Below are 26,698 nucleotides of genomic sequence, written 5' to 3' on the forward strand. Positions count from 1 at the left end.
CTAGATTAGAATCATTATTATTGTTATAATGGTGTAGATTTACGAGTACCTTTCTCGTCTCTGTACATCCCCAGCCACACAAACGATGCCAAGTCTTTAAATGGCTGAAGCTGGTTTTTAATGAATTCATTCTCCTCTTCATCCCGAATGGTCAGAAGGTCACCCTTTCCAACTGAGGTCAGGAAAGAAAAAAACAACACTAAAGGTTACTCCATCCATTCATCCATCTTCTACCGCTTACTCCTTTACAGGGGAAACCTGGAGCCTATCCCAGGGAGCATCGGGCACAAGGCGGGGTACACACCCTGGACAGGGTGCCAGTCCACTAAAGGTTACTCATGTAATATAAATGAAACAAACAGCCCCTTTCTCCCCTTTGCTATATTTAGCGATTTTCTTCGGTCCATACGGGATTCCGGAGAGTTATTTCATGAATTGTTACGGAAAACTACTCAAATTGGTGACATTACACTCGCACAAAATTGTTTTGCACGGTCTTTCACGGTGACTGGTAAACGAAACCTTTTAGCTGCGCTCGTGTTCGACGCACGTGAATCGAAGGAGGCGCTGGCTGAACGCACGTCGGGATGACGTCACCTGACGTGAACCCAGCCAAACCCTTTATTTATTTATTTTTGCTCATGGTGCAGCATAACACTCAGAGGAAAGTGCTATCTGCCTTGTTCAGCATACGTGAGCTCACAGATGCCCACAATTGGGTAGTGTCACTGACTACGTTTACACGGACAGCGGTAATCTAATCATTGACCTTATTCTGAATAAGACAATATTCTGATTAAAGTCTTTACATGAGTCGCTTTTAGAATATTCCTTTCATAGCGCGATTAACGTCACACGTCATCACGTCCCCGCGCCACGCCGTCCGACGTTCCCTCCAGAATTTCACGTATCGACGTACAGTTGGTCTTCGTTATGGGACCGTATACAGTTTCGTGCGTTTCATTTTTAATTTCACGAACGCTTCAAGTGCGGTTAATTATTTGTCGTGCCGTACGTGAAAACAGACGACTGCTTGAAGCCGTTGGCTGCGTCCCAAACCGCGTGCTTACCTTACCGTATAGTAGCTGACATACATGTATTCCGCCTACTATGTAGTAGGTAAGTACGCGGTTTGAGACGCCGCCGTGCTCTCTTGTTCTCCGTTAAACGGTCGAGCGCTGCCGCGTGTGATCGTGTCCTGTCGCACAATGCGGTGAAAACTCCCACACGACGTTAACAGTGTGATTAAGGTGTGTACGTGTCTGTAACGCGACTAAAACAGGAAAACTCCACACGTCTTAATACGATCTGTGTTTACTTCCAGTATGACTTTAATCAGATTAAGGTCATCGATAATCGCTGTTTACGTGCTAGTTTCTTAATCAGAGTATCGTCTTAATCGGGTTCATATCGCAATATTGTTGTCCATGTAAACGTTCTGACAAGTAAGAGAAAGTCATTCCGGTTGGCTCCTGGCCTCGGATGGCCGTGACGTCATCAGGATTCGAACCCGTGATCTCTGGCCAAACGCTTCTGTTGTGCCACTCAGGAGCTAGAGTTGATCTTTAATTGTACGGATTAAAAACAATCGTAGCTGATAGTATGCTTAACAGAAAGAGAGAATGAGGTTGTTTTTTTTGTGCATGTTTATAAAAGTACGTCTTCTCCAGACCACTGATGGTCAGTTGATCAGTATAGGTGGTTGGTTGGTGGTGTTGGTCAGTAGGTCAATCAGTCAGTGACTTGGAAGTTTTGGAAACGTAAATATTCGTTCGGTATGACCCATACCGAGACGTTGGCATGTCTGCTGCTCGTTGTCCTTGTCGTGCCCCTGCCATCTCGCGGCCCGGAGCAGAAACGTGTAGCAACTGTTTTCGAATGGGATCCAGTTGGGTCCGTTGCTCTCATGTGGACATTTTTTAGTGTCGTCAGAAGGTTTGATGATGTTGTCTAGTTTATTTTTTAAAAAAGGAGAAAAAAAAAAAAGAGGGATTCAATGTAAATCATATTGCTTAATATTAATTAATCATTTGATTTCTATAGTGAATCAATCCCTGATTGGGGAGGAGTTTATGAACAAGCATTTCAAATGTTCGGACCTTGTGGCGTGCGACAGATAGCCCCGTTTAGCTCCTCCCCACATTCTGTGGCCTTCCAGAAGCCATCGCTGTCCAGATAAACGCATCCCCCTGCAGCGTCCTCTGAGCCCCAGCGGCTAAACACAGTGTGACTGTGATCTGTCCACTGGTACAGCTGGTCCTGTCCAAAACACAACAAGAGGAACAAACCTGAAACATTAGAGCCTAGATATTTACAGTGTTGCGCCTTGCCGCTGTTGTGTTTACTTTACGACGGGGTTTGTTTGTGTGTGTGTGTGTATATGCACGAGTAGGAGACTTTTACATTTCCGCTGAACAGTCCGATCCAGAGCGGTTCCCGAGCTCTGCTCACGTGTACGGTGAGCACAGCCTGCTGGTACGCATCAGCCACACTGGCCAGGTCCATGCCATTCTTCTTACATAACTCCAGAGCATCGTACCAGGTCACGTTCTCCTTCAAAACCACCTTAAACGTGTTATTGTTGGCTTGGAACTCACCCTCAGTCACCCCAGGGTCCTCCTGCTTATCTGGGAAAAAAATAATAATAAGTATATAAAAAAAAAAATGATAATCTCTGCTGACTATATCGTAATATCTTAAAAAGGGCAAAGATTGACTACCTGCATAATGCTGGCAGATAGCGACGCTCTGCTCATCAGTGCAGGAAGTGTAGTCCCAAGTGCCCAGCATGTCTGAATGGGGATCGTTAAACACATAGGCACACAGCCCCAAGCCATCCTGCTCAAACAACTAGACAAAAAACAGATGAATGTACGTAAGAATCTTTTTCTACAGAGAAAGTTGGGAATTTTTTTTTTTTTTTTTTTTTTTAAATGTAAAAGTTACTGGTATTGTATCGAACATCGGAAACAGTGGAACACTTGCATTTATGTACATAAGACGCAGTTGACCGTGGATCAAGGGGTTAAAGTTGTGGTACTTCACTGGCGTGTTGTCCACCCACTGATTGTCCTTCAAACCAATCCAAAGCTTTTTCGGTTTCCCTGGCAACAGGGTGGTGATGAAGTCTGAAGACACAATCAAACAAACACTGGTGCTAGTCTGAACAAGCGATGGAGAGGTGTTAAAAAAAAAACCAACCCGACGGCAGGAGGAACTCGTGGAAGAACCACGTTGCCGGGATTTACTGTCGTGTCTTAGATTGAACTCCAGTTCGTATAACAAAAACACACGTGCATCGATTTTGTACGGTTATAATGCATTTGCACCATGGCCCGGTACACGTCACGATCATGACGAATAGTGAACAGCTGGGCTCCGTGCAGCAAGTGCGCTCACCCTGTTCGGCTTGGTCTCGGATAGACGGGAGCGTTCCCCTCAGGCTATGACACAGCTCGTTAGCCGCTTTAAAACTCAGGAACTGAGGCTGGGTCACTGTGTAACACTGGAAAACACAAAACACAAAGGATGTAGTATGAAGAAGCAGCGATTCCACCAGTCACGAGGCCTCCATGCTGCAGGGCAGATCATTGGCAAACCTTGTCCCTGAAGGCGAGCGTGCCGTCCTCGCATGGTTTGCCGGGGGGGTGGGGCTCTTCCGTTCCGGCCTCTGAAGACGTGACGTTCAACGTCTCGCACACAAATGGCTGTTTGGCGTCGCATCTTATCTGGAAATCTGGACAACGTTCAATGTTGAACTACATGTTATAGGCGGCGTGTTTAATTAAAGAGGAAAGATAACAATGACTGTAACTGAGAGGATTAAAGAGTGTGATATTTTCTGGTGTACCTGGTGTGAAGGATCCAGGGCTAAGTGAAGTACATCTGCCCAGGAACTGAGTGTGATAGATGTGCAGACGAGCGAGCCTGAAAAACACAGTGATTAGTGGTTCGGCATACTGCTTTTGTGGTATCTGCATCTGCAATGGGGCAGTGGAGGCTTGGAAGTTAAAGCTCTGGGTTACTGATCGGAAGGTCGGGGGTTCAAGCCCTGACACTGCCTGGCTCTGGGTTACTGATCGGAAGGTCGGGGGTTCAAGCCCCAGCACTGCCAGGCTCTGGGTTACTGATCAGAAGCTCGGGGGTTCAAGCCCCAGCACTGCCTGCCTCTGGGTTACTGATCGGAAGGTCGGGGGTTCAAGCCCCAGCACTGCCAGGCTCTGGGTTACTGATCAGAAGGTCGGGGGTTCAAGCCCCAGCACTGCCTGCCTCTGGGTTACTGATCGGAAGGTCGGGGGTTCAAGCCCCAGCACTGCCAGGCTCTGGGTTACTGATCAGAAGCTCGGGGGTTCAAGCCCCAGCACTGCCTGCCTCTGGGTTACTGATCGGAAGGTCGGGGGTTCAAGCCCCAGCACTGCCAGGCTCTGGGTTACTGATCAGAAGCTCGGGGGTTCAAGCCCCAGCACTGCCTGCCTCTGGGTTACTGATCGGAAGGTCAGGGGTTCAAGCCCCAGCACTGCCTGCCTCTGGGTTACTGATCGGAAGGTCAGGGGTTCAAGCCCCAGCACTGCCTGCCTCTGGGTTACTGATCGGAAGGTCGGGGGTTCAAGCCCCAGCACTGCCTGCCTCTGGGTTACTGATCGGAAGGTCGGGGGTTCAAGCCCAGGTTCTACCAAGCTGCCACTGTTGGGCCCCTAACCCTCCCTGCTCCAGGGACACTGTATGATGGCTGACCCTGCACTCTAACCCCAACTTCCTGACATGCTGGGGTATGCGAAAAAAAGAATTTCACTGTGCTGTGACCAATAAAGACTCATTATCTGGATTCAACAACTGGATTCATACTACTCACCTTAAAGGAATAAGAGGACCAGGATCACGAAGGTCCACCCACCAATACTCCATACCCGCATGCTTCAAAGCAAAACAAACAAACAAAACAACAATCGGCGTTAAAACCGCTGTATGCCTCTCTGTGTGGGGCTAGAGGTTGCAGAGGGGACTACTCATACCTTATAGAGATGTTCGTGCAGATGTCTGGCCGCGTTGAACGTCTGAGGTGTGGCTAGTTTGCTTTTGTTGCTGCTGCAGTATATGCTCGCCTCTTCGTAGGACAACCTCGGCTGGTTTACAAACCAGAACTCCTGTCCGTCCATAAACACCGAGGTGTCATGGTGTCCGTCTGCGGTGCGGAGAAAACATCATAATACACGCGACGCACTAACATCCGTGGAAGGAGAGAAAAGGCTATACTCTACCTGGATTATACCATTCGGGTTTCTTTGGGGTTTGACCTGGAACACAATAACAATATAATCGTTTCTCTCACGAGCCGAGTCCGAATCGAAATACTCGTACCGTAAACCCTTCCATGTTTGTGCGTGGCTTACCTCGTGGGATCTGACACACCCACTCCAGCTTAGCGTCGCAGTGAAAGGCTCTGGGGTAAAACTGATTAGGACCTTCCGCCGTCAGGAAAACGAACAGCAGGATGTAGCGTTTTTTCAGCGACTGGTCAAGAAAAAAACCCCACACAGAAAACACGGAGCGTGCGCAATGATCAAGGATGGCTTTTTGGGCTCATTTATAAACACGACGAGCGGGCCGTGCTGTTAAACACGTGACAACAGGAAGTAAACTGTATTGTGGATTTTCCACAACATTAAATAAGCGCAAACACAAGAAAATACACTGAATAAAAAACATTCGGTTGGTTAAGCTGCTGTGTGAAGACGAATTTAACACTTTGGGACGTGCTGTTCGAGGAAAACATTAACACTCTATACCGTCCCGTCGTGTTTTATTCCTTCCCTGGGACGTATTAACGTCAGTAATACTGCTGATCACTGAGCTCACCTTAAAGGCAGTGCAGTCTCGGTTATACTCATCATCCTCATGGAACTCTTCTGGAAATATCTTCATGGACACCTGTAACGCAGCGGTTCGGACGCGTCATCAAAGCGTCGCTATAGAAAGCACTACTGACTGTTAGTTAAAGAGTCGTGCTAATAAACTATACAGGCACATTTTCCAGCAGTTGTTAGCGTTAGCGGTAACTCACAGGTTGCCCGTCGCTCCACTCCCATCGGTTGTCGTTGTTTGGATTTCGCCGATTTAAGCCAACCCAGAAGTAGCGATCGTCACTGCGCGACATAAACATAAAGCCCGTCAGTGCGTCCAGGACGCGAGTTAGTCAGACGATAGAACTGGCGGGTCACAAAATGTGTGGTTTAAATACAGCTCATGCAAATTTTGTGGACTTTTTTTTGTTTTTTTCTACAATGTTAGCTACTAGATGCTAAACAAAACGACACGTTCTATGCCTATGTAAACAACAACAAAAGAAGCTATTTTTATCGTCAACTTTGCTGCCAGACTTTTACGGATCGTGTTATAACGATCATAAATTTTTTTACAAAAAAAACAAACAAACAAACGACGACACTGAAGAGTTTCTACACACTTTCGTTATGTTCAACTATTTTTCCGTATTTAAAAATCAACCAGGACGTGAAGTATGAATATTAACCTGGCGTTCATACACACACTCGTGTCCCGAGTATATACAATTCCCCCGTCTATAAACGGGAGAACTTTATCTGGCTCTGTGCCAGATCTGCAGCGTCCTTTTTCCTTCTGATGGCTCTGAAGCCCTGCTTTTAAAAAAAAAAATAATAAAAATTTGAACGTATTCCTATTTTCTTTCGCTGGTTTAATTAGTAAAGCGTACGTCAGGTTATTATAGACATGCACGCTGTGATCAAATTTTTTTTTAAAAAGTCGAAGAACCAAAAGACAAGACAGAAGTTTTATTATGAACTCAAACTTGCTGCTGATGCACGTTCCTTAGATGTAAGGAATGCGATACCCACGCAATAGATTTAAAGCCTGCTGACGGCATGTCGGCATTATTGTTTTCAAAACGTTTCTGAAAGACACCATGCTCTAGCTCGGACTGTTCACCATTCATGCACTCTTAAATGTTCAGGAGTTAAGTAAGAGGACTTATGTAGTGCATTTGGAAGCCTGATGAATTAGCTTTAGTATTACGTTTACTTTTATGGCCGTCAGTACACACTCACACACACACACACACACACACACACACACACACACACACACAATAACCCATAATGGTAAAGCAAATAACAAGTTTAGAACCATTTGTGCACATTTATTCAAAATCAGAAACTGAAATCTGTCATTTACGTAAGTATGCAGACCCCTTATTCAGTACTTTGTTTGTTAGGTACATTTGTCCATCTATAGGTTTCTCCACAGATGTATGGTGTTCAAGTCTGGGTTTTGGCTTGGCTCAACGTCATACAGCGACTTATGCTTCGGGTCATCGTTGTACTGAAAGCTGAACCTTCACCATAGTCTAAGGTTGCGTGTTTTCTTCAAGAACCTCTGTGTATTTGTCTCCATTCCTCCTTCCCTCAATTCTGACCAGTCTCCCTGTCCCTGCCACTGAGAAGCACCTCCATACCATCATTCTACCACCACCATGCCTCACTGTATTACCAGTTGATGAACAGTACCTGGTTTTCAAATGGATCGTGTACATCACAAAAAGTTCCATTTTCTGTCTCATCAGACCAGAGAAACATTTTCCTCACGCTCTCAGGGTCATTTATATGCCTGGCATATGCCTCTTACTCAGGAGTGGCTTCTGAATAGCCTCTCTACAATCAAGGCTTTATTGATGAAGTATTTCTAAGATGGTTGTCCTTCCGGCAGATTCACCCGGTCTCCGTGGAGGACTTCTGAAGCTCTGTTTGTCCATGGTGTTCTTGTTCGCCTTCTTGATCAAAGCCCTTCTGGCCAAGTTACTGAGTTTGGTGGTTCCAAACGTCTTCCATTTCCCATTGATGGAGCCCACGGTACTACCGGGAACATCCAAAGCTTTAGAAGTAGTTTTATATATATATATACACTCCTAACCAGATCTATGTCTCAATGCAGTCTGAGTTCTACGGAGAGCTTCTTGGACTTCGTGGCTCGGATTTTGCGCGTGCACTGTGAATATACAAAGGCGTTTGGCGTTCTAAATCACGTCTAACCAACTGAATTTTCCAAAAGTTCAAGAGAACCGAGGCAAACCGGACCCACCTGAACTCAGTCTGGAACGCCTGAGCCACAAGGGACTGAATACTTCAAATGATAGATTTCAGTTTTTGAAAACATGTCTTCGCTTCACCATTATCTTTGAAGGACGATGGCCAAAAAAGTCAATCGAATCCATTTTAAACCCAATAAAGAAATAGCTAAGAGGTCGGAATACTTTCCGTACGACCAAAAGCAGTTAAGTCTGATTTCCGGATCAGGATATAAGCCCAGGTGGCTGTGTTTGTGTGACTGCGTGGTACCTAACAGAGTCTCTCATAATATCGTGGAGTAAACTCATCTCCTCCTGCTCCGTGAAACTGGGCAGATGAGCTCCGAGCGCTTCGCAAAACTGCTCGGCCTCTTCCCACGAGCGCTTACGACTCACTCTCTCTTCGGTGAACACCTACGTGTGCACACACATGGACAAACAGCATGGCGTAACTGACGTTTGGTTCTCACAAAGACACACACACACACACACACACACACATACCTTGTAACAATACTTCATTCCTTGTCGGGAAACCCATCCTGGAGGGCAGGTGTCATTGAGTTTAGGGTCAGCTGGTGACGTTGGGGCAGGAGGTTCAGAAGCGATTGGAGTCTTGCAGATACTACCAGCTTTAAACTCGGTGCAGTTCTCCACAGACCACTGACCCATTGGGCGTGTGGACATTGCTACACACCCTCCTGCTTTAGCTATAATGCACACACACACGCACACATCAAGCCCTATAGGTCATATTAACCATAATTTGTATGTATAGTGTATGGACGCTTTTAGTATACACATTAAACCTGCAGTTGGTCATTTTAAAAGGGTTTCTATACCTAAAAGCTATCTACTGAACATTTTTCCATCCATTTTCCATACCGTTTATCCTACACAGGGTCGCAGACAGCCGGAAGCCTATCCCAGGGAACTCGGGGCACAAGGCGGGGGACACCCGGGATGGGGTGCTAACCCATCACAGGGCGCAATCACACACACGTTCACACGCTACGGACAATTTGGAAATGCCAAATTAGACCACGACGCGCGTCTTTGGACTGGAGGAGGAAAGCGGAGTACCCGGTGGAAAACCCCCGAAGCACGGGGAGAGCGCGCGTGTGTGTGTGTGTGTGTGTGTGACCATGCAAAACATGGCAGAGCAAATCAGAAAGCGATGAGCAGGCCGAAAAGCAAGTTTCATTTTGAAAAGTGACTGACTGACTACTCCTAATTTAAAAGAAAAAAAAAATTCTCATGTGCGATCTGACCCTGCGGTTCTGAGCGGCCCATTGTTTCAGAGGCGTATGCGGTTTTAATGTAAAGGGGTGGGGCCAGTTGAAGGGAAGGGCTTTATCAGCGTTTTCATTGCTGTTTGCAGCACAGACAACAGAAAGGCTCTAATAAACACTTTTAACTTGTACCACATTAAGTTTGCTCAACCTGGTTCTCTCCATTTCCAGTTGACATACGCGACTCTGCTCGTTTGTCCGTCTTGGCTGGACCACTGGTATTCTCCTGTGCCTTTCGTGTCCTGAAGCCCGGTCCAGAAATACTGCCGCTTACTGCTTACATGCTCCTTCAGCAGAATGTTAATGAAAGCCTGCTCAAATCTAAACAAGGAAGAGAATGCGTGTGTGTGTGTGTGAGAGAGATACGGACAGACACTTGATTGAACTCTGTAAGCGTTGTTTGAGTTATTGTTTCATATTTAGCTGGACATTCACCTGTCGTTAATGATGAGTTTACAGCTGTTCTTATAAGAGACGTTCCGAGGGTCAACTTTATAACATGAATTCTTATACCTTCTCCAACCCTATATTAGATGGTAGAGAAATCAGTCATTATATAATAATCTTCCTTTATACTTCTTAGTTCCTTTTTTCAGTTCTGGTTATTGTCAGAGGAAAACAATGTCTCACCCCATCTTGTGGGCAGCTAGTTTCTGCAGCGCTCGCATTAACCGTGCCGGGTTTCTTGCACAGGAAGGACTTTGATGCACTGCAAGAGTCTACAGACCATGTATGTATCTGTGTGTGTATGTGGGGGAAATAAAAAAAAAAAACAAACAACAGTCAAACAGGTGGTTAGAGCTTGTTTCTGGTATGCACACTTTTAACCGCCACTTTATACCTTCACACTTAATATGAAGTGTGACTTGATCGGTGCAGACTGAGCCGAATCCCGTAGTGAAATGAGGATATTTTATTGGTGACGTTCTATCCCGTCACACGGTTCTGATCAAAGAGCCGAACGGATCTGAGCTGAATAAAACCAGCGAAGCAGCAAACCAGTGAAGCTTCCTCGGCCTGGGTCGGTAACACGCGCAGAAATATAATACTCGAATCGTAATGGGTTGTAAATTCCATCAGCAGATCTAATTAGTTTTATCTACACACTGTAAAGATAATGTGTTAGCAAGTAAAAATGTCTTGAACATGGGCAAATTGATCTAGTAGTAACTACGAGATTACTACCGTCATGGGATGAGTAATTACGGGATTATTACCGTCATGGGATTATTAATGTCATGGGATGAGTAATTACGAGATTATTACTGTCACGGGATTATTAACGTCATGGGATGAGTAATTACGAGATTATTACCGCCATGGAATTATTAACATTATGGGATGAGTAATTACGAGATTATTACTGTCATGGGATTATTAACGTCATGGGATGAGTAATTACGAGATTATTACCGTCACGGGATTATTAACGTCATGGGATGAGTAATTACGAGATTATTACCGTCACGGGATTATTAACGTCATGGGATGAGTAATTACGAGATTATTACCGTCACGGGATTATTAACATCATGGGATGAGTAATTACGAGATTATTACCGTCACGGGATTATTAACGTCATGGGATGAGTAATTACGAGATTATTACCGTCACGGGATTATTAACGTCATGGGATGAGTAATTACGAGATTATTACCATCAAGAGATAATTAACGTCATGGGATTACTACCGTCACGGGATGAGTAATTACGAGGTTATTAACGTCATGGGATGAGTAATTATGAGATAATTACCGTTATGAGATTATTAACGTCATGGGATGAGTAATTACAAGATTATTACCATTATGAGATTATTACCGTCATGGGATGAGTAATTGAGATTACTATAAATCAATTCTTTTTCCCAGTCTGTTTTTAGATTATTTTTTTTTTACACTAGCTTTAAACTTAATAATTTTTGTGTCTTTCTAGAATTAAATATTTAAAATGAGAAGGAAAAAAAAAAAGATCTGCCATTAAAAGCAGCTTAAATTAGTAGACAAATCAGTAGAAATGTCTAGAAATGGGTTTAATAATCATATATCTGGTTTATTTGATCTCATAATAGGAAATACAAGATACACTGGACAATATTCAGGGTATTCTGGCTTGCTATGAGGTGTTTGTTTTGAACTGTATGAATAAATATGAATTGAAAACGCCTTGATGCGTGACATTTTTTAGAGCCGCTAATTAATATTAATAACTGCATTTACATTGCCGTGGGCTGGCACACCGGTCATTCTTCACATGGAAGAGAAGCTTATTAACGTTTCCATTTTAAACTGAACGCATAATGGAGTAATAATAATGACGGCTGTGCTAAAAAAAAAAAAAAGAATTTGTCGCACACGCGCGTTAAATATTTAAGTACTTTACTGGTTCGTCTCCATCAGTACTTGCCTCCTGTTTGTACACGTTTATTTCAGCAGACGCGTGCGGATCTTTGCCAGAGATCTGTGCTCTGCTCGATGTTTTTCAGCTTCTGTTCCATTTGCATGTAGACTCACCGTCCATTCATGCAGTTATCTAATCAGCCAATCAAGTGGCAGCAGCACAGTGCGACAAATCATGCGGATACAGGACGAGCGCTTCGGGTAACGTTCACGTCGAACACCAGAATGAAGAAATAAAAGTGATCTCGGTGATCGGGGCATGGTTGTTGGTGCCAGATGGGCTGGTTTGAGTATTTCATAAACTGATCATAAGATGATCTCCTGGGAGTTTACACAGAATGGTAAAAACAAACAAACAAAATCAAAATACTGAGTGAGCCACAGTTCAGAGGAAAATGAGCAAGGCCCTTAACGCTCTCTGCTCCAGGGGGCGCTGTATCATGGCTGACCCTGCGCTCTGACCCCAACTTCCTAACATGCTGGGATATGCAAAAAAGAGTTTGACTGTGCTGTAATGTATACGTGACCAATAAAGACTCATTATCATGATCATTAAAGGGGTCTGAAAAGTCTGACGGCTAGATAAAAGGCAGGCTAAGCTCCGCCTCTCCCCAGCAAAAAGAAAATATAGTGGGAGAGGGAATGCGGGGTTTTTCATTTATGCACATCCTAGTTGTAAAGCAATAAAATACACCGAGTACACAAATGATGTCCTGTCTGTCTTTTTTTTTTCTCTTGAAAACAATTTGCACCCCCTTCCAATCTCGCTGCGCCCCCGTGGTTGAGAACCACTGAACTAGACAGTTGAAGATGGGCTCACGGGATGTTTTCTGTTTGTCGCACCACTCTGTGTAAACTCTAGAGACTTGTTGCGAGTGTGTGCGCGCGAATCCCAGGCGATCAGCGGTTTCTGAAATACTCAAACCAGCCTACATGGTACCAACAACCATGCCCCAGTCACAGAGCTCACACTTTCACCCTCATTCTCATGTCTGATGGGAGCATTAACTGAAGATTGTTACCTGTATCTGCATGATTATTATTTTTGTTGCATTCCACACGATTGGCTGATCGAATAACGGCATGAACGTGCAGCTGTCCACGTGGTTCCTAATAAAGTGTGTGCATCTTAGCACAGGGGTTCTCACACTGATTCCAGCCAGGGAGGACTCCTTTAATGTATGGAAAATAAATAAATAAATAAACAGAAACCCCTCAGCACAGATTTATTCTACGAGCGTAATCGAGCTCTTCAAATATTAATCATAAATTGGCTATTCATTGGCGCTGTAGAGATTTTTTTATTCCTGAACTTTCCACTTTTTCTCTCTTTTTTTAAATGAACATTATCATTCAATTCACACCCTTATTTTTAGGACAACTTGTTCTTGAGATAATGAAGTTAGAAATCAAGCGGGTTAGAACTCGATAATAAATGTAATAATGCTCGAGTCAATTTATACTATGACGATAAACGTCATTAAAACCTAAAAATGTATTATTAGGTATGGAAAGAGATTGAATAATCAAGAGAGAGATCAAAAATCGAAGAGGATTATTTAACAGTGCTCAGCTGCATGCCTAGCCCAGTTGTGGGAAAGCGCCAAGAGGTGCGCCACAGCCTGTGGGTTAGAAGCGCTATGTTCTTTGCTTGCTGTGATACCGAAGACACATGCACACTGCAGATCAGCTGTCTGTCTGGAAACTGTTCTTTATCCGAATGCAAACCGCAAAACTATTAATATACTGAAGTGCAGCACTTTTACCCCGGTTTCATGCTAGACACGAGACTGTGCTGCGGCGTCAACACACCTTCCTGTGCGCCTGTACAAACTGAGACACTTCTTGCACTCGTCTCATACGCCGCTCGTGCTAACCGTTTAAGAAGTGGGAAAACGGGGTCAAATTCGAGTTCGGCTAATCCTTAATTACAGCCGTAAATCCGAAGCGGGGAAAAAAGGAAAAAAAAAAAATGGTGCTTTAGTGGAGCGAAGCGATTTCTAATCGCAGTGTACTAACTGTGTAGTGGTGTCTCAAATCAACGTTCATGCTCTCCTTCAAAGTTATCTGTATTAATTAGAGATGTGTCGGCCGAGAGTTTAGAAACATCCCATGATCAGGGCCGATTATATCCCGTCAATCAAAAGCGTGCGGGAAAACACATCGTATTCGTGCTGTGTGTAAAGATGTCTCTCATGTGCTATGACGATAAAACTGCAGTGTGTAATGTCTGTAATCTCTGCACTGATCAAATTTTACACCGGACGCTGCAGCAGTGAAGCGGGAGTTTTAATTATTACTCATTTAAAAGAAGGTATAAAAGGCAGAACTATCGGTTATCGTGTCGGCCGATATCGCTCTGAATAATCGGTTATCGGTATCGGCTGAGAAATTTAGTATCGGTGCATCTCTAGTGTTAATATGTATGTAGTTTATGCATAATTATAGAAATGTCCATTAGAGCCACTTACCAAGTCAGAGAGCACCACACAGCTTGTGGTGTTCAGTATTATTGGTTGATTGCGTGCCCAGTACGTAAATGACACGTTGGTTCCGTCTTCCCACATAAAGAGTTCGCTGTTGCTCTCAGCCTTCAGACCTATCCACGGGTTCAGGGTCTCTGAGAAACACAAACACATGGGTCAGTTTCCGTCCTGCACTAACGGCTTCTACCGTGATGTGTCTTGGTAACATATTGGCTGCACAGGTTTCGAGGGTGCTTATAGTTCCTAAATCTCTGGTCCACAGCTGTGTAAGCTGCTGCTGTCGTAAACACATTACACTGCTGTCTCTCCTAATAGGTTCCCAACGTGATCATTCACCACAGCTATAAAAAAACAAATAAACAAACAAACAAACAAACAGGAGAACATGGCATCGCTGACCATAACTAACCTAAACAGCTGTCTATTTGTGGCTACACTCTGCTGTGCTAATTAGATTTCTTGTGTTGTTGTTGTTGTCTTTCAGCTTATTATGACAATGTGGTAAATACTGAAAAACGGAACAGATTTTTATGGAAAGGTCGTTCTCAGGTGAGGTTAAATAAATCCCGTGTGCTTTTTCCAAAGGAAGCGAAGCCGTTAACGTTCGCTCTGAAAACAAAGCGAGTTTATAAATGGACTGTTCCTATTTATCGTCACGTTATCTTGCTGAAAGGTAGAACCTGTAGCTTTGTGTGTACGTCAGTCAGGTTAATGCCTACTTCCTGTGAAATGCGTGGTGAGCATATGCATGTCCTCCACACTGTGGATGCTGGCCAGCTGAGCGCCGTTTTTCTCACACACTTCCTGCGCGTCTGCGTACTGCTTCCTTTCCGTCATCAGGGTTCCATAAAGGTTATAGCAATAACCTTGCAGTGGGAACCATCCACTCTCGCACTGTGTCACCTTGTACACCTGGTTATCTAGAGAGAGAGAGAGAGAGAGCGAGATACAAACACATATCTTAAATAAATACCGATCGATTGTGTCGTACACCGTGACACTGTGGTGTTCATGCTTTTATCTCCCACCTGTAGTCTCCGTCTGGCTGCTGTCCCCATTTTTCTCACAGACATACGGCAGCTTCTTGTCACACGACTCGCTACCAAAGCGCAAATTAGGGCGAATCACCCCACACTCCGGTGACATCCAAGTGTGCTGGACTGAAAACACCACAGTTTATTCGTTTTTAACATAGCTAATCAAAGTACGAGACCATGCATAGTCTCATGAAACCACACACACACACACACACACACACACACACACACACACACACACAATGAAAACGACTCGGGCAGACAGATGTTTGTCCCACCACATTTTGAAAATACATGTGCATAAACGGATAAAGGTCCTATTCAGCAGCAGATTTGTTCACACTGATGCACACACACACACACGCATCCACATCAACAGTGACCCTGGCAACAACAGAAGTCTATTGTCTTTAGGGTAGAGACTAACACACTTGCACTACACAAAAGTGGTGGGGCTGACTAATCTCTAGCCAGAACAACAGCAGACACTGTGCACCATTTTCCAACAAATCTGAATGCCTGCTGTGATACAAAAGGGCTACAGGCACGTTTCACTTTCAACTTAAACCTACGCTGGATTTAAAACAACAACAACAACAACAAAAATAAAAACAGTTCGGTTGTTATCTAAGGCTTTGTAACATAAACTTTCATTACCTTCATCAGTGGGGAAATAAACTAAAGGTGATTCATCTGACCACTGCCACCCCTGCATCCAGTCCAGTTGGTTCAGCCCGATCCACAGCTGCTCGGGTAAATCTTTCGGTACTTTAGGTGCAGAAATACGTTCCGAGTTATTTCAGTGTTGAAATGTTGAAAAGTGGCAGTCATAATCAATTCAGTATTAACGAAGGAAACATTTCAGTAAAAAAAAAAAAAAACGGCATGCTCGGAAAATGTTCCACAGAGTTACAGAATCGGGACAAAGTCTAGATTAGGGGTTCCCGAACTAGGGGTGGGGTCGACGGATGTACAAACGGGGATCACGAGAGAAACCTCCTCTTTTTTTTTTCCGTTTGAGTATTTATTTATTTTTTTACGAATGAACATTTCAGACATCGGAGACTACGCTGTGTCTCAAATCTCATACTTATGTACTTATTCTAAACAGATTTACAGCTTGAAAGTGTTTGCAATTTAAAAACCTCTCATGCCCGCTTTGGGTTTGGGGTAACAAATAATTCATGCCCTTTTGCCCAAAAGGTTTGGGAACCCCTGGTCTACATAGAATTCAAGTAGTCATGGGTGCCATGGACGTCATGCACCTACGATTACCTACACAATAGCATTTGAAATATTATAGCACCGTCCGATACTTAATCGATCTATTATGAATCATTTCCGACCGTGTCCCAGTAATTCATGCTGTGAAAGTAGGCACAGCAGCGAACATGTCATACTCCTCACTGCACTGCGAATGATAAATGGTTTGTTTGTGTATGATCATACTTACACTTCTGCAGTTCTTCAGGACTGGATACACTGAGCAAGTCTCCACCCTGACTACGGCAGGCATCCCGCGCCTCGTGCCAAGATACCATCGCGGTGGAAACCACCTGGTAACACCGACCATCGAAGGGGCCATGCCATAATTCACCGCATCCTTCCTCTGAAACAGATGTTATAATGTGAGTGGATATATAAAGAGAGAGAGAGAAAATGAGAGAAAGAGAGAGATCTTGTATTTACTTTTACACGGCAATTCAAGAATCATTTTCTCACTCCGTAACGTACGTTATATACAGTGCAGAGCCTGATTTATTCATATGGGCTACACTGATTTGGACTGTTGCGGTTATTTGATATCTAATCTTTTAAAATGTATTGTGTTATCATGGGTTTCAAGTAAGAGATAACGTCCAGGAGCAGGGTTATGGTGGAACTCGAGTCCATTCCGGGAACTCTGGGCACTAAGGCCTTAATACATCAATCAGCCATAACATTAATGTTATCCTTAATGTTGTGCAAGTCCTCCTTGTTCCTCCCAAACAGCTCTGACCTGTCGAGGCATGGACTCCACGAGACCTCTGAAGGTGTGCTGTGGTGTCTGGCACCAAGACGTTAACAGCACGCCCTTTAAGTCCTGTAACCTTTATGGTGGGGCCTCCATGGGTGGGTAGTTGGTAGAGTATATAGTGCATAGTGTAAGTGTACAGTACTTCATTCGGGACACAACTTTAGTATTTACTCTCCGAAGCGTGCTTTCGAGAACAGAAGTATTTAATGGGCAAATCCACCCCGTCCCGCACAGACCAACTAACTGATAATGAGATTCGATGACAACGACATCGATTATTATCGATTTTATCGATTAGTTGTTGCTGCTCTAGTCCCATTTACACACATGCTTGCAAAACAATAGTGATTATCTAAACAATTTTTTTTTTACATTTACATTTATGGAATTTGGCAGACGCCCTTATCTAGAGCGACTTACATTTCTCTAATTTATACAACTGAGCATTTGAGGGTTAAGGACCTTGCTCAAGGGCCCAGCAGTGGTAGCTAAGCAGTGCTGGGATTTGAACTCATGACATTCTGATCAGCAGTCCATTAAGCTACCACTGACCCCACTGACAAGTCTTAACCACCGAGTTACCACTGACCTGTCTTAAGCACCGAGCTACCACTGACACGTCTTAACCACTGAGCTACCACTGACCCCCTGACCACTGACACGTCTTAACCACTGAGCTACCACTGACACGTCTTAACCACTGAGCTACCACTGACCTGTCTTAACCATGAGCTATCACTGACATGTTTTAACCACTGAGCTACCACTGACCCCCCTGACCACTGACACATCTTAACCACTGAGCTACCACTGACACGTCTTAACCACTGAGCTACCACTGACATGTCTTAACCACTGAGCTACCACTGAGCTACCACTGACACGTCTTAACCACTGAGCTACCACTGATACGTCTTAACCACTGAGCTACCACTGACCCCGCTGACCACCGACATGTCTTAACCACTGAGCTACCACTGACCCCCCTGACATGTCTTAACCACTGAGCTACCACTGACACGTCTTAACCACTGAGCTACCACTGACACGTCTTAACCACTGAGCTACCACTGACCCCCGACCACTGACACGTCTTAACCACTGAGCTACCACTGACCCCGCTGACCACCGACATGTCTTAACCACTGAGCTACCACTGACACGTCTTAACCACTGAGCTACCACTGACCCCCCTGACCACTGACACGTCTTAACCACTGAGCTACCACTGACACGTCTTAACCACTGAGCTACCACTGACACGTCTTAACCACTGAGCTACCACTGACACGTCTTAACCACTGAGCTACCACTGACACGTCTTAAACACTGAGCTACCACTAAGCAACCACTGACTCCCCTGACCACTGACACGTCTTAACCACTGAGCTACCACTGACACGTCTTAAACACCGAGCTACCACTGACACGTCTTAAACACTGAGCTACCACTGACACGTCTTAAACACTGAGCTACCACTGACACGTCTTAAACACCGAGCTACCACTGACACGTCTTAAACACCGAGCTACCACTGACACGTCTTAACCACTGAGCTACCACTGACACGTCTTAACCACTGAGCTACCACTGACACGTCTTAAACACTGAGCTACCACTGACACGTCTTAAACACTGAGCTACCACTAAGCAACCACTGACTCCCCTGACCACTGACTCGTCTTAACCATTGAGCGACCACTTAACTATTTATAGACACAACAACAGAAAAAGAAAGAAGGATGTAAGCTCACCATATATTAGACAGTTTCCCCACTTGTGATCCTCATCATAGTTCTCAGTTGTGGAACACCAGCTGAGAGAGTTGGTGGCACTGGGAGGAAGGCAGCTGTGGTGCCAGGTGTTATTGTACAGGAAGGGGAACGTGCAGGGTGCACCGTTAGAATTACCATCGCTAGTGTGAATGGCTAGGAACACAGACAAACAAGGGTTTATTAGACAGAGAGAGTGTGTGTGTGTGTGTGTATGATGACAGTGAGGAAAGTCCACAAACTGGTTCAAACACCTTATAATCCTGCTTCTTAGAACCAGCTTGATTACTCTGTAATCATCCAATAAACACCATCAGTGGGCTATGTTCCACTGTAAACACTGACAGCAAGTCAGCCATTCATTCCGGCAACTGAGCAAAGCTGCCTTAAGGACAACAATATGAGCAGAATAAAACAATGTCAACAGTGTCATCGTTTACTATTATCCAGTATTGGATTAAGTTCTGGGTGCGGTCATTAGCGTATCTTTGGTTAACTTTGCAAGAAGCGAAAGTGAAAGTAGGTCTTTGCCTTGAATTACGCTCACGCATTTGTCCCACACGGATTTATTGACGAGAAAGAGAACATGGAAGTAAAAAACCCCCCAAAACCCCACAGAACCTGATACACCTTGCAACTGAAATTACCAGCTACCTGATAAATCATACCTCACGCACAGACAGATCTCTAAAACAACCAGGAAGTACGACTTACGAGCTTAACAGAGTAATTTGCAGAACAATAAAAATAACCTGGGCTTTCGAGGAGGAAATAAATAAATAAACCAATTTATTTTTAAGTTTAAGTGCATTTGTACATACAGTGCCCTCAAGAATTATTAGCACTCTCCATAAAAAAATTGGCAAAAATGATTGCGTAAACATTTCACACAATCTTTTCGATTTTCTATTCAAACTATTGGATATTTTCAAATCTTTTATCGCTGACAGACTTTACGCTCGTGAAACACACGCTTGTGTTTCAAATAGCAGCGTTTTCTCTCAGAAATATGTTCAAATCTAAATGAAACGCACACATTCTTGAAAGTTTCGTTTTAAATATTGTCCATTTGCTCTCCGTTCCACAGACTGTTGTCGCTTTCATCCCATCCGAAAAGTATTGGAACAGCAAGGCCTATTCCGTTGGTTGCGCAACGCACTGAAGACATTTGGGTTCGCGATCGGAAGATGAAAACGAGACGATGGATCAGAATTTCAGCTCTCGTTCCCTCGTATTTACATCTAGATTTGTTTACTCTTGGTTTGAGCCCTAGGTTTCACCTGTGAAGACGTTGGAGGATAAACCGACATGAAGACCAGAGAGATGTCTATGGGAGAAAAATCAAGCCATTGTGAAGCTGAGAAAAGCGAGAAAATCGATCAGAGCCAATACAGCAATTTGGAATGTCTTGAAAAAGACAGAAACCGTTGGTGTTCTAACGTTGAGACGTGGAACAGCTCGGCCAGGGAAAACAACCACAGCTGATGATAGAAACATTGTGATGCTGTGAAGAAAAACCCAAAAACAGTCTGTGACATCACCAACAACCTCCGCAGGGCAGAGGTGATGGTATCACAATCCACCGTTCGAAGAAGACTTCAAGTGCAGAAATCTAGAGGCCATACCACAAGATGCAAACCACTCATCAGCATTAAGAATCATAAAGCCAGATTGGAATTCACAAAGAAATACAGAGATAAGTCAGAAAAGTTCTGGAACCAAAGTGATGGAAAGGCCAAAGTGTGGAGAAAGAATGGATCTGCTCATGATCCAAAACATACAAGCTCATCGGTCAAACATGGTGGAGGTAGTGTCGTGGCTTGGGCTTGCATGGATGCTCCTGGAACAGGATCACTAATCTGTAGCAGTAGAATGAATTCAGAAGTTTACAGAAACATTCTGTCTTCCAGTTTACAGAGAAATGCATCCGATCTAATTGGGAAGAACTTCATCATGCAGCAAGATAATGACCCTAAACTGCCAACTCAACAAAGGACTTCATCAGGGGGAAACGTGGAAGGTTTTAGACTTGCCAAGTCAATCACCAGACCTTAACCCAGTTGAGCAGCATTTCACCTCCTGAAGAAGAGACTGAAGGGAGAAACGCCCCAAAACAAACAACTGAAAGAGTCTGGGGTAAAAGCCTGGAAAAGCATCATAAAGAAAACTGCGGTTATTGCCAGCAAGGGATATGCGACCAAATATTAAGTGTTATTTAAAATTGAAATGTACTTGGACTATCCGTTCCATTTCTTTTGCTCAAACCCAGATGTATTCGGTGTAAAGCGAAAATAAAAAGACCTGGCCTTGCCGTTCCTATACTTTCAGAGGGGACTGTAAATATAAGGTTAACAAACAAAATTAACACACTTAGGGCCATAACAAAAATGTTCACGTGTCTCAAACACATGGACCCATGAGCACACTGTTCCAAACACACACATCCACACACAGTGAGGAGGATAGCAGGGGGGGGGGCACAAAGATCACAGTTTCAGAATTTGCGCTGTTTAGCTGATGGTTGTGGTTGCGTTACACGCCAATTTCAAAGCAACAGGCTGTCTGAAACTGTTAGAAGGAAGACGCCCTTCCTGAGCGCATCTTACCAGCATCTAAACGTCGTGATTGAAACATCATACTGTGTACTGTGATTACATGAAACCAAAAATCGAGCATTATGGTCACTGTTTGTTTGGGAAGAAAAAAAAAAACACTAACAAAAAAACAAAAAACAAAAAAGGACACTGCATTCAAAGAAGAGCACCTGATAGCGACTGTAAAACATGGTGGTGGATAATTGTTGCTTCGAGGCTGCTTTGTGACAGGTGGTTCTGGGTCTCTTGTGAACAATGATTGCATCATGAATTATGCCAAGCACCAGGATATTTCAGACCAAAACCTCGTTCCCTGTGCCAGGAGGTTCAGACTTTGCCAAAGACAGACTTTTGAGCTTAGATCTTGTTAGAGAGAACAAAAAGGAGACACAATCATACCTCCACCGGTATCATCACAGCAACGCTTCAAAGGAACACAGAAACAATGTTTTGCGATGCTCATTGCCATCTCCAAATTTAAACCTGACTGAAAACCTGGGGTTTGCGTGTCCCCACCCTCGTTATACTTTACAGGAAGAGAATCCACGCTGTTATTCTCTCCACGACAGGCGTCACAAGATATCAATGTACGGCTTGCGATCGTTTTGGAACCCGTGTTTCGTAGCGGGTTTTTTTGAGCGCAGAATAATCACTTGATTGCGTTTTTCTGTACTAATTTGTGCTACTTTTCATAAAGGGTGCCAATCAGTCGTTCTTAAGGGTATGATATGTACACGGTGGAGTCTCTTACTTTGGTATGGCTGTTCACAGATGTCCTCCGTAGTGCCTCCCCGTCTCCAGGAATCAGACGTGTCCCGTCTGGTCGTCACGGTCCCGTTGGAGGTGACGCTCAGCTTCATCTGAAAGGTGGTGATAATATAGCCCTCGTAGCAGCGCCATTGCAAAACGGCATCGTTGGAACAGCTGGTGAGAGACAGCGTTTTGGAGAGAATGTCCAGTCCCAGGCAGGCAGATAAACCCGTGTGGAAGATCCGATGTCCTGAGCCCCACTTCCACGACTGGGCCGTCGCCGTAGAACAGTCTCCCAGTGTCAGAGAGCCCTCCTGAGCCAGGAAGCATTTGCCCGTGCTTTCGTGCTGGATACTGAAGGTGTCATCACCTGTGAGACAAACAGACAGAGAGGTCACTGTATGCTAAAGAGATATGTAGCAGCAAGAAAGAGACTGCCAGAGAGCCCATTCAAAGCCGTACATTCTCCTGATTTTTCATTCACTCATTCGTTATCCTGGTCAGGGTCAAGGAGAGGAGAACACGCCCTGGATGGGACACCAGAAAATTCACACACGTTCACGTGCTCATTCAATTTAGAGTCGCCGTCCACCGGGATATTTTGCGGGAGGTAGGACGAGACCGGAAAACATGGAGGAAACCCACACGGACACAGGGACAACACGTGACCCTGGAGCCGTGAGGTAGCGACGATTTTCTTTCCATCGTACTGAAGCAAGGATATATTCTTTCTGGAACTTTGTGAATCCGAGCCTGAAATTTCACATAACGTAACCAGATCTCCGTCGTCTCTAAGAGCTCGGTCGAGCTACCGCAGCTTTTAAAACCAACCTATCATTCGGATTTAATCACGCAGAATCTAATTCTCCAGCCTTACCGGCGTTGAATACCTCCGACTAAAGTGTTTCGCAGTCAACACACGAGTATTAGATTGCGTTCCCTTGGCATCAGCGTTCTGGTAAACACGTTCAATTTGAAACTAAAAAGGAGCGGTATTGCTTGGCAGAAAGAAAGCAGGAACTAGTATTCCAGGCCTTGTAGCTTTTGGGTGGAGACCAAGCACCATTATGAAAACCGTTGGAAGCAGGTTTTGAAGGATTAGGTTTCCCTCTTCTGAGGATCTTGAAGTATGTTTACACAAAAAAATATGGGGAAGTAAAATGTCACTGTCTCTCTCCCTCTTTTTTACTTTTACTTTGCAAGAACCTCTTCGAGTCCTGTAATACTGGTATGGGCAGTCAACTGACCACGACTAGGTTTAAAAGGGCATACATACACACACACACACACATACATATATATACATACATACATATAATATATATATATATATATATATATATATATATATATATATATATATATATATATAAATAATTATATATATATATATATATATATATATATATATATATATGTATATGTATGTATATGTATACACACACACACACACACACACGTGTATACATATGTATGCATATATATATAATGTGCACACACATACATACATATATACATATACACACATTATATATATATATATATATATAGAGAGAGAGAGAGAGAGAGAGAGGGAGAGAAAGAGAAAGAGAAAGGGAGAAAGAGATAGAAAGAGAAAGAGAGATAGAAACGGTACTATTTAGTGCAGGAGTGTGTTTCTCTGAACATATAAACAACTGAAAGTACACATTTGAACACATTTGTAGTAACCAGAAGTCCTACTTTTGTTTAAAAACAAAACCCATGGGAATATTACTGAGAGACTGGGATGAAGTACAGTTCAGAAGTACAGTTCCTATTAGTACACATGGTACAGTTCCTATTAGAACGGTTCCTAGTAGTACATATGGTAGAGTTCCTATTAGTACAAATGGTACGGTTTCTATTAGTACACATCGTAGAGTTCCTATTAGTACGGTTCCTATTAGTACAAATGGTACGGTTTCTATTAGTACACATGGTAAGGTTCCTATTAGTACAAATGGTACGGTTCATATTAGTACCCATGGTACGGTTCCTATTACTACAAATGGTACGGTTCCTATTAGTACACATGGTAGAGTTCCTATTAGTACACATGGTACGGGTCAAGCCTAATGGAAGAGATTTGAACAGACTTCCTAGCTACGCAGATACAGTACCCAGTAAGCTATCTATTTACAGACACATGGAGTGTAAACACTTTGTTTATGTCGCTATTGAGAGGTCCAGCAGTGAACTTTATCCTCTTTCAGAAGTTAAACAACACCAGACTTCTGCCTCAAGCTTTCACTTTATCTAAATTAAGAAAGTGAGTAGGATATGATGTAATTCGGCTTGGTCATATATCCGACCAGCCTCGAGCAGGAATGCGGTCTTACCAGCGCTCACATTCGGTGCGCAACTTCCAAACAGAACCGTGCTCTCTCCACAAAGTAGGCACAAGACGGCGTAAAGCACTCCCTGAGCAATCCAGTCCATGGCTTCAAACAGAAACACCGTTTCCTCAAGTCATTCGTTACTTTTCTACCACTGACAGAGTCACGCTGTTATTCTCCTCACACAAAACATCGCCAAGCTTCCCCTCCCAATGACTTGCAGCTATGAGACGTTCCCTGTTCAGTGTTATTGCTCTCCACAACCCACCGCCGTGATTGGTCAACTGTCAAACACGTCACAGCACACACATAAGCCACGCCCCGAAACGAACAGGCTTAGGAGCTGTTGTCAGAGCATTATGTCACCCTAATGACTTGTTTTTAATAATAATAATAATAATCTTTATTTTACATAGAGGCTTTAAAGCAACTTCTCAAGGCACTTTACACAATAAGAAAATACAAAGAAATTAAAAAGTTCACCAAAATTATTATTATTATTATTATTATTATTATTATTTAATCTTCAATTTCTTTCTGGAAATCCATGCATAATTTGCTGTTGTTAAACAAACAAAAGTTCCCAGAGTGAAATGATCTGACCTATTGTCTGAGCTATTGATCCTGATCTATTATGGGACATGTAGAAAGCGCGTGATTATTTATGCTGAACATGAGAAGTTTTTTTGCTGAACATGGGGAAGTTTTTTTGCCGAATATGGGAAGTTCTGCATGCCAAAGATAACTCTAGCCTAACACTGTGGTTTGGCCAAATTATTATTTTTTTTGTAATTTAGAAAGAAACGTGGGCAGAAGTTACATTGAAACACATTTGCTTTATTTCAACCGACTGTGAATCAGAACTGCGCAGTGAAAGGAAGAAAAAAAAGAAAAAGGTCACATGTATTGTCTATGAGTGGTATCTCACGGGTAAAAACTGAATGTACAAGCTTCCTATCTCACACATGCGCTTCAACAAAGAAAAGTACATTAAGGATAAGAACAAAGAAAAGTACATTAAGGATAAAAACAAAGAAAAGAAAAGTACATTAAGGATAAAAACAAAGAAAAGAAAAGTACATTAAGGATAAGAACAAAGAAAAGTACATTAAGGATAAGAGTGAAGAATCCTTGTGCCAGCTACATACAGCTGTTCAAAACTCTTTTCTTCTTCTTCATTACAAATAAAACAAACACGGCAATAAAACTGTAAACTGTGATTCAATACTGTACAGCTACTTTATCCCATGTGGCATGAACCCCCTCCCCCATCACATCACATCACATTAAGCAGAAAAGTAATATCAACCCCGTTAACCCTTTTAATGCGCACAGTGCATATACAAATTGGAAGCACGACTGTCTTGTGATCTATACCAAGGCTGGCTTCAAGAGGAGACCGCAGAGTGTACCAAGTAGTTTCGTATGTACATGTTTTCACACAGTCATTATTATCTCACACAGAGCCAAAGATGCCGACTGGAAAATAGCAAAACTGACTATAGGAACACCAGGCGTCATTCGGCCACTCTTTCTGTTTAAACATACAACCTAAATCCAGCTCAGCACAGCTGATCTTTTACAGTGGACTTAGAATATCCAAAATATAAACAAACAATCAGATGGGGGGGGGGACTAAAGACTATGATGAACTCTATCCAAAGACAAACAGATACTGGATGTAAGCCTTATATACTTTGTGAACCCTTTAGAATATTTTATATATTTGCATAAATACGATCGAAAACATTAGCGGATTTTCAGAAGTCCTAAAAGTAGACAACGAGGATCGATATTTTCCTCGATAAATAAACGACAGCGTATAAGATTTTTCTCTCATTTGTATAACTGGGTTCTCTTGATCGACTTCTAGGACCATATTTACGCAGATATG

The 26,698-nt window shown here is 43.4% G+C and overlaps 2 protein-coding genes across 4 annotated transcripts in view; both read right to left on the reverse strand.

Annotated features, from left to right (window-relative positions):
• The window catches only part of ly75 (lymphocyte antigen 75), a 32,026-nt gene extending 6,980 nt beyond the window's left edge, over window positions 1-25,046 (reverse strand). Inside the window, exons 1-28 of the mRNA XM_017477593.3 lie at window positions 24,808-25,046; window positions 22,449-22,817; window positions 19,086-19,259; window positions 16,767-16,922; window positions 15,971-16,081; window positions 15,305-15,436; window positions 14,996-15,196; window positions 14,262-14,410; window positions 10,021-10,128; window positions 9,826-9,914; window positions 9,542-9,711; window positions 8,603-8,808; window positions 8,370-8,512; window positions 6,062-6,143; window positions 5,857-5,928; window positions 5,391-5,511; window positions 5,259-5,294; window positions 5,013-5,182; window positions 4,853-4,914; window positions 3,851-3,927; window positions 3,600-3,736; window positions 3,400-3,505; window positions 2,986-3,128; window positions 2,721-2,850; window positions 2,404-2,627; window positions 2,100-2,259; window positions 1,789-1,950; window positions 50-172 (exon numbers count right to left, since the gene is read on the reverse strand). Of these exons, the coding sequence (XP_017333082.1) occupies window positions 50-172; window positions 1,789-1,950; window positions 2,100-2,259; window positions 2,404-2,627; window positions 2,721-2,850; window positions 2,986-3,128; window positions 3,400-3,505; window positions 3,600-3,736; window positions 3,851-3,927; window positions 4,853-4,914; window positions 5,013-5,182; window positions 5,259-5,294; window positions 5,391-5,511; window positions 5,857-5,928; window positions 6,062-6,143; window positions 8,370-8,512; window positions 8,603-8,808; window positions 9,542-9,711; window positions 9,826-9,914; window positions 10,021-10,128; window positions 14,262-14,410; window positions 14,996-15,196; window positions 15,305-15,436; window positions 15,971-16,081; window positions 16,767-16,922; window positions 19,086-19,259; window positions 22,449-22,817; window positions 24,808-24,907 (3,913 nt within the window). The 5' untranslated portion in view covers window positions 24,908-25,046. The remainder of the gene's footprint in view (window positions 1-49; window positions 173-1,788; window positions 1,951-2,099; window positions 2,260-2,403; window positions 2,628-2,720; window positions 2,851-2,985; window positions 3,129-3,399; window positions 3,506-3,599; window positions 3,737-3,850; window positions 3,928-4,852; window positions 4,915-5,012; window positions 5,183-5,258; window positions 5,295-5,390; window positions 5,512-5,856; window positions 5,929-6,061; window positions 6,144-8,369; window positions 8,513-8,602; window positions 8,809-9,541; window positions 9,712-9,825; window positions 9,915-10,020; window positions 10,129-14,261; window positions 14,411-14,995; window positions 15,197-15,304; window positions 15,437-15,970; window positions 16,082-16,766; window positions 16,923-19,085; window positions 19,260-22,448; window positions 22,818-24,807) is intronic.
• Window positions 25,047-25,620: 574 nt separating this feature from the next.
• Window positions 25,621-26,698, reverse strand: part of pla2r1 (phospholipase A2 receptor 1) — a 28,039-nt gene continuing 26,961 nt past the window's right edge. For all 3 annotated transcript variants that reach the window (XM_047158191.2, XM_053683241.1, XM_047158190.2), the window contains exon 30: window positions 25,621-26,698. This exon is cut by the window's right edge and continues 1,350 nt beyond it. The gene's annotated coding sequence lies outside the window, so the exon portion shown is untranslated.

This window comes from Ictalurus punctatus, chromosome 10, assembly GCF_001660625.3.
Source record: "Ictalurus punctatus breed USDA103 chromosome 10, Coco_2.0, whole genome shotgun sequence".
Taxonomy (NCBI): Eukaryota; Metazoa; Chordata; class Actinopteri; order Siluriformes; family Ictaluridae; genus Ictalurus; species Ictalurus punctatus.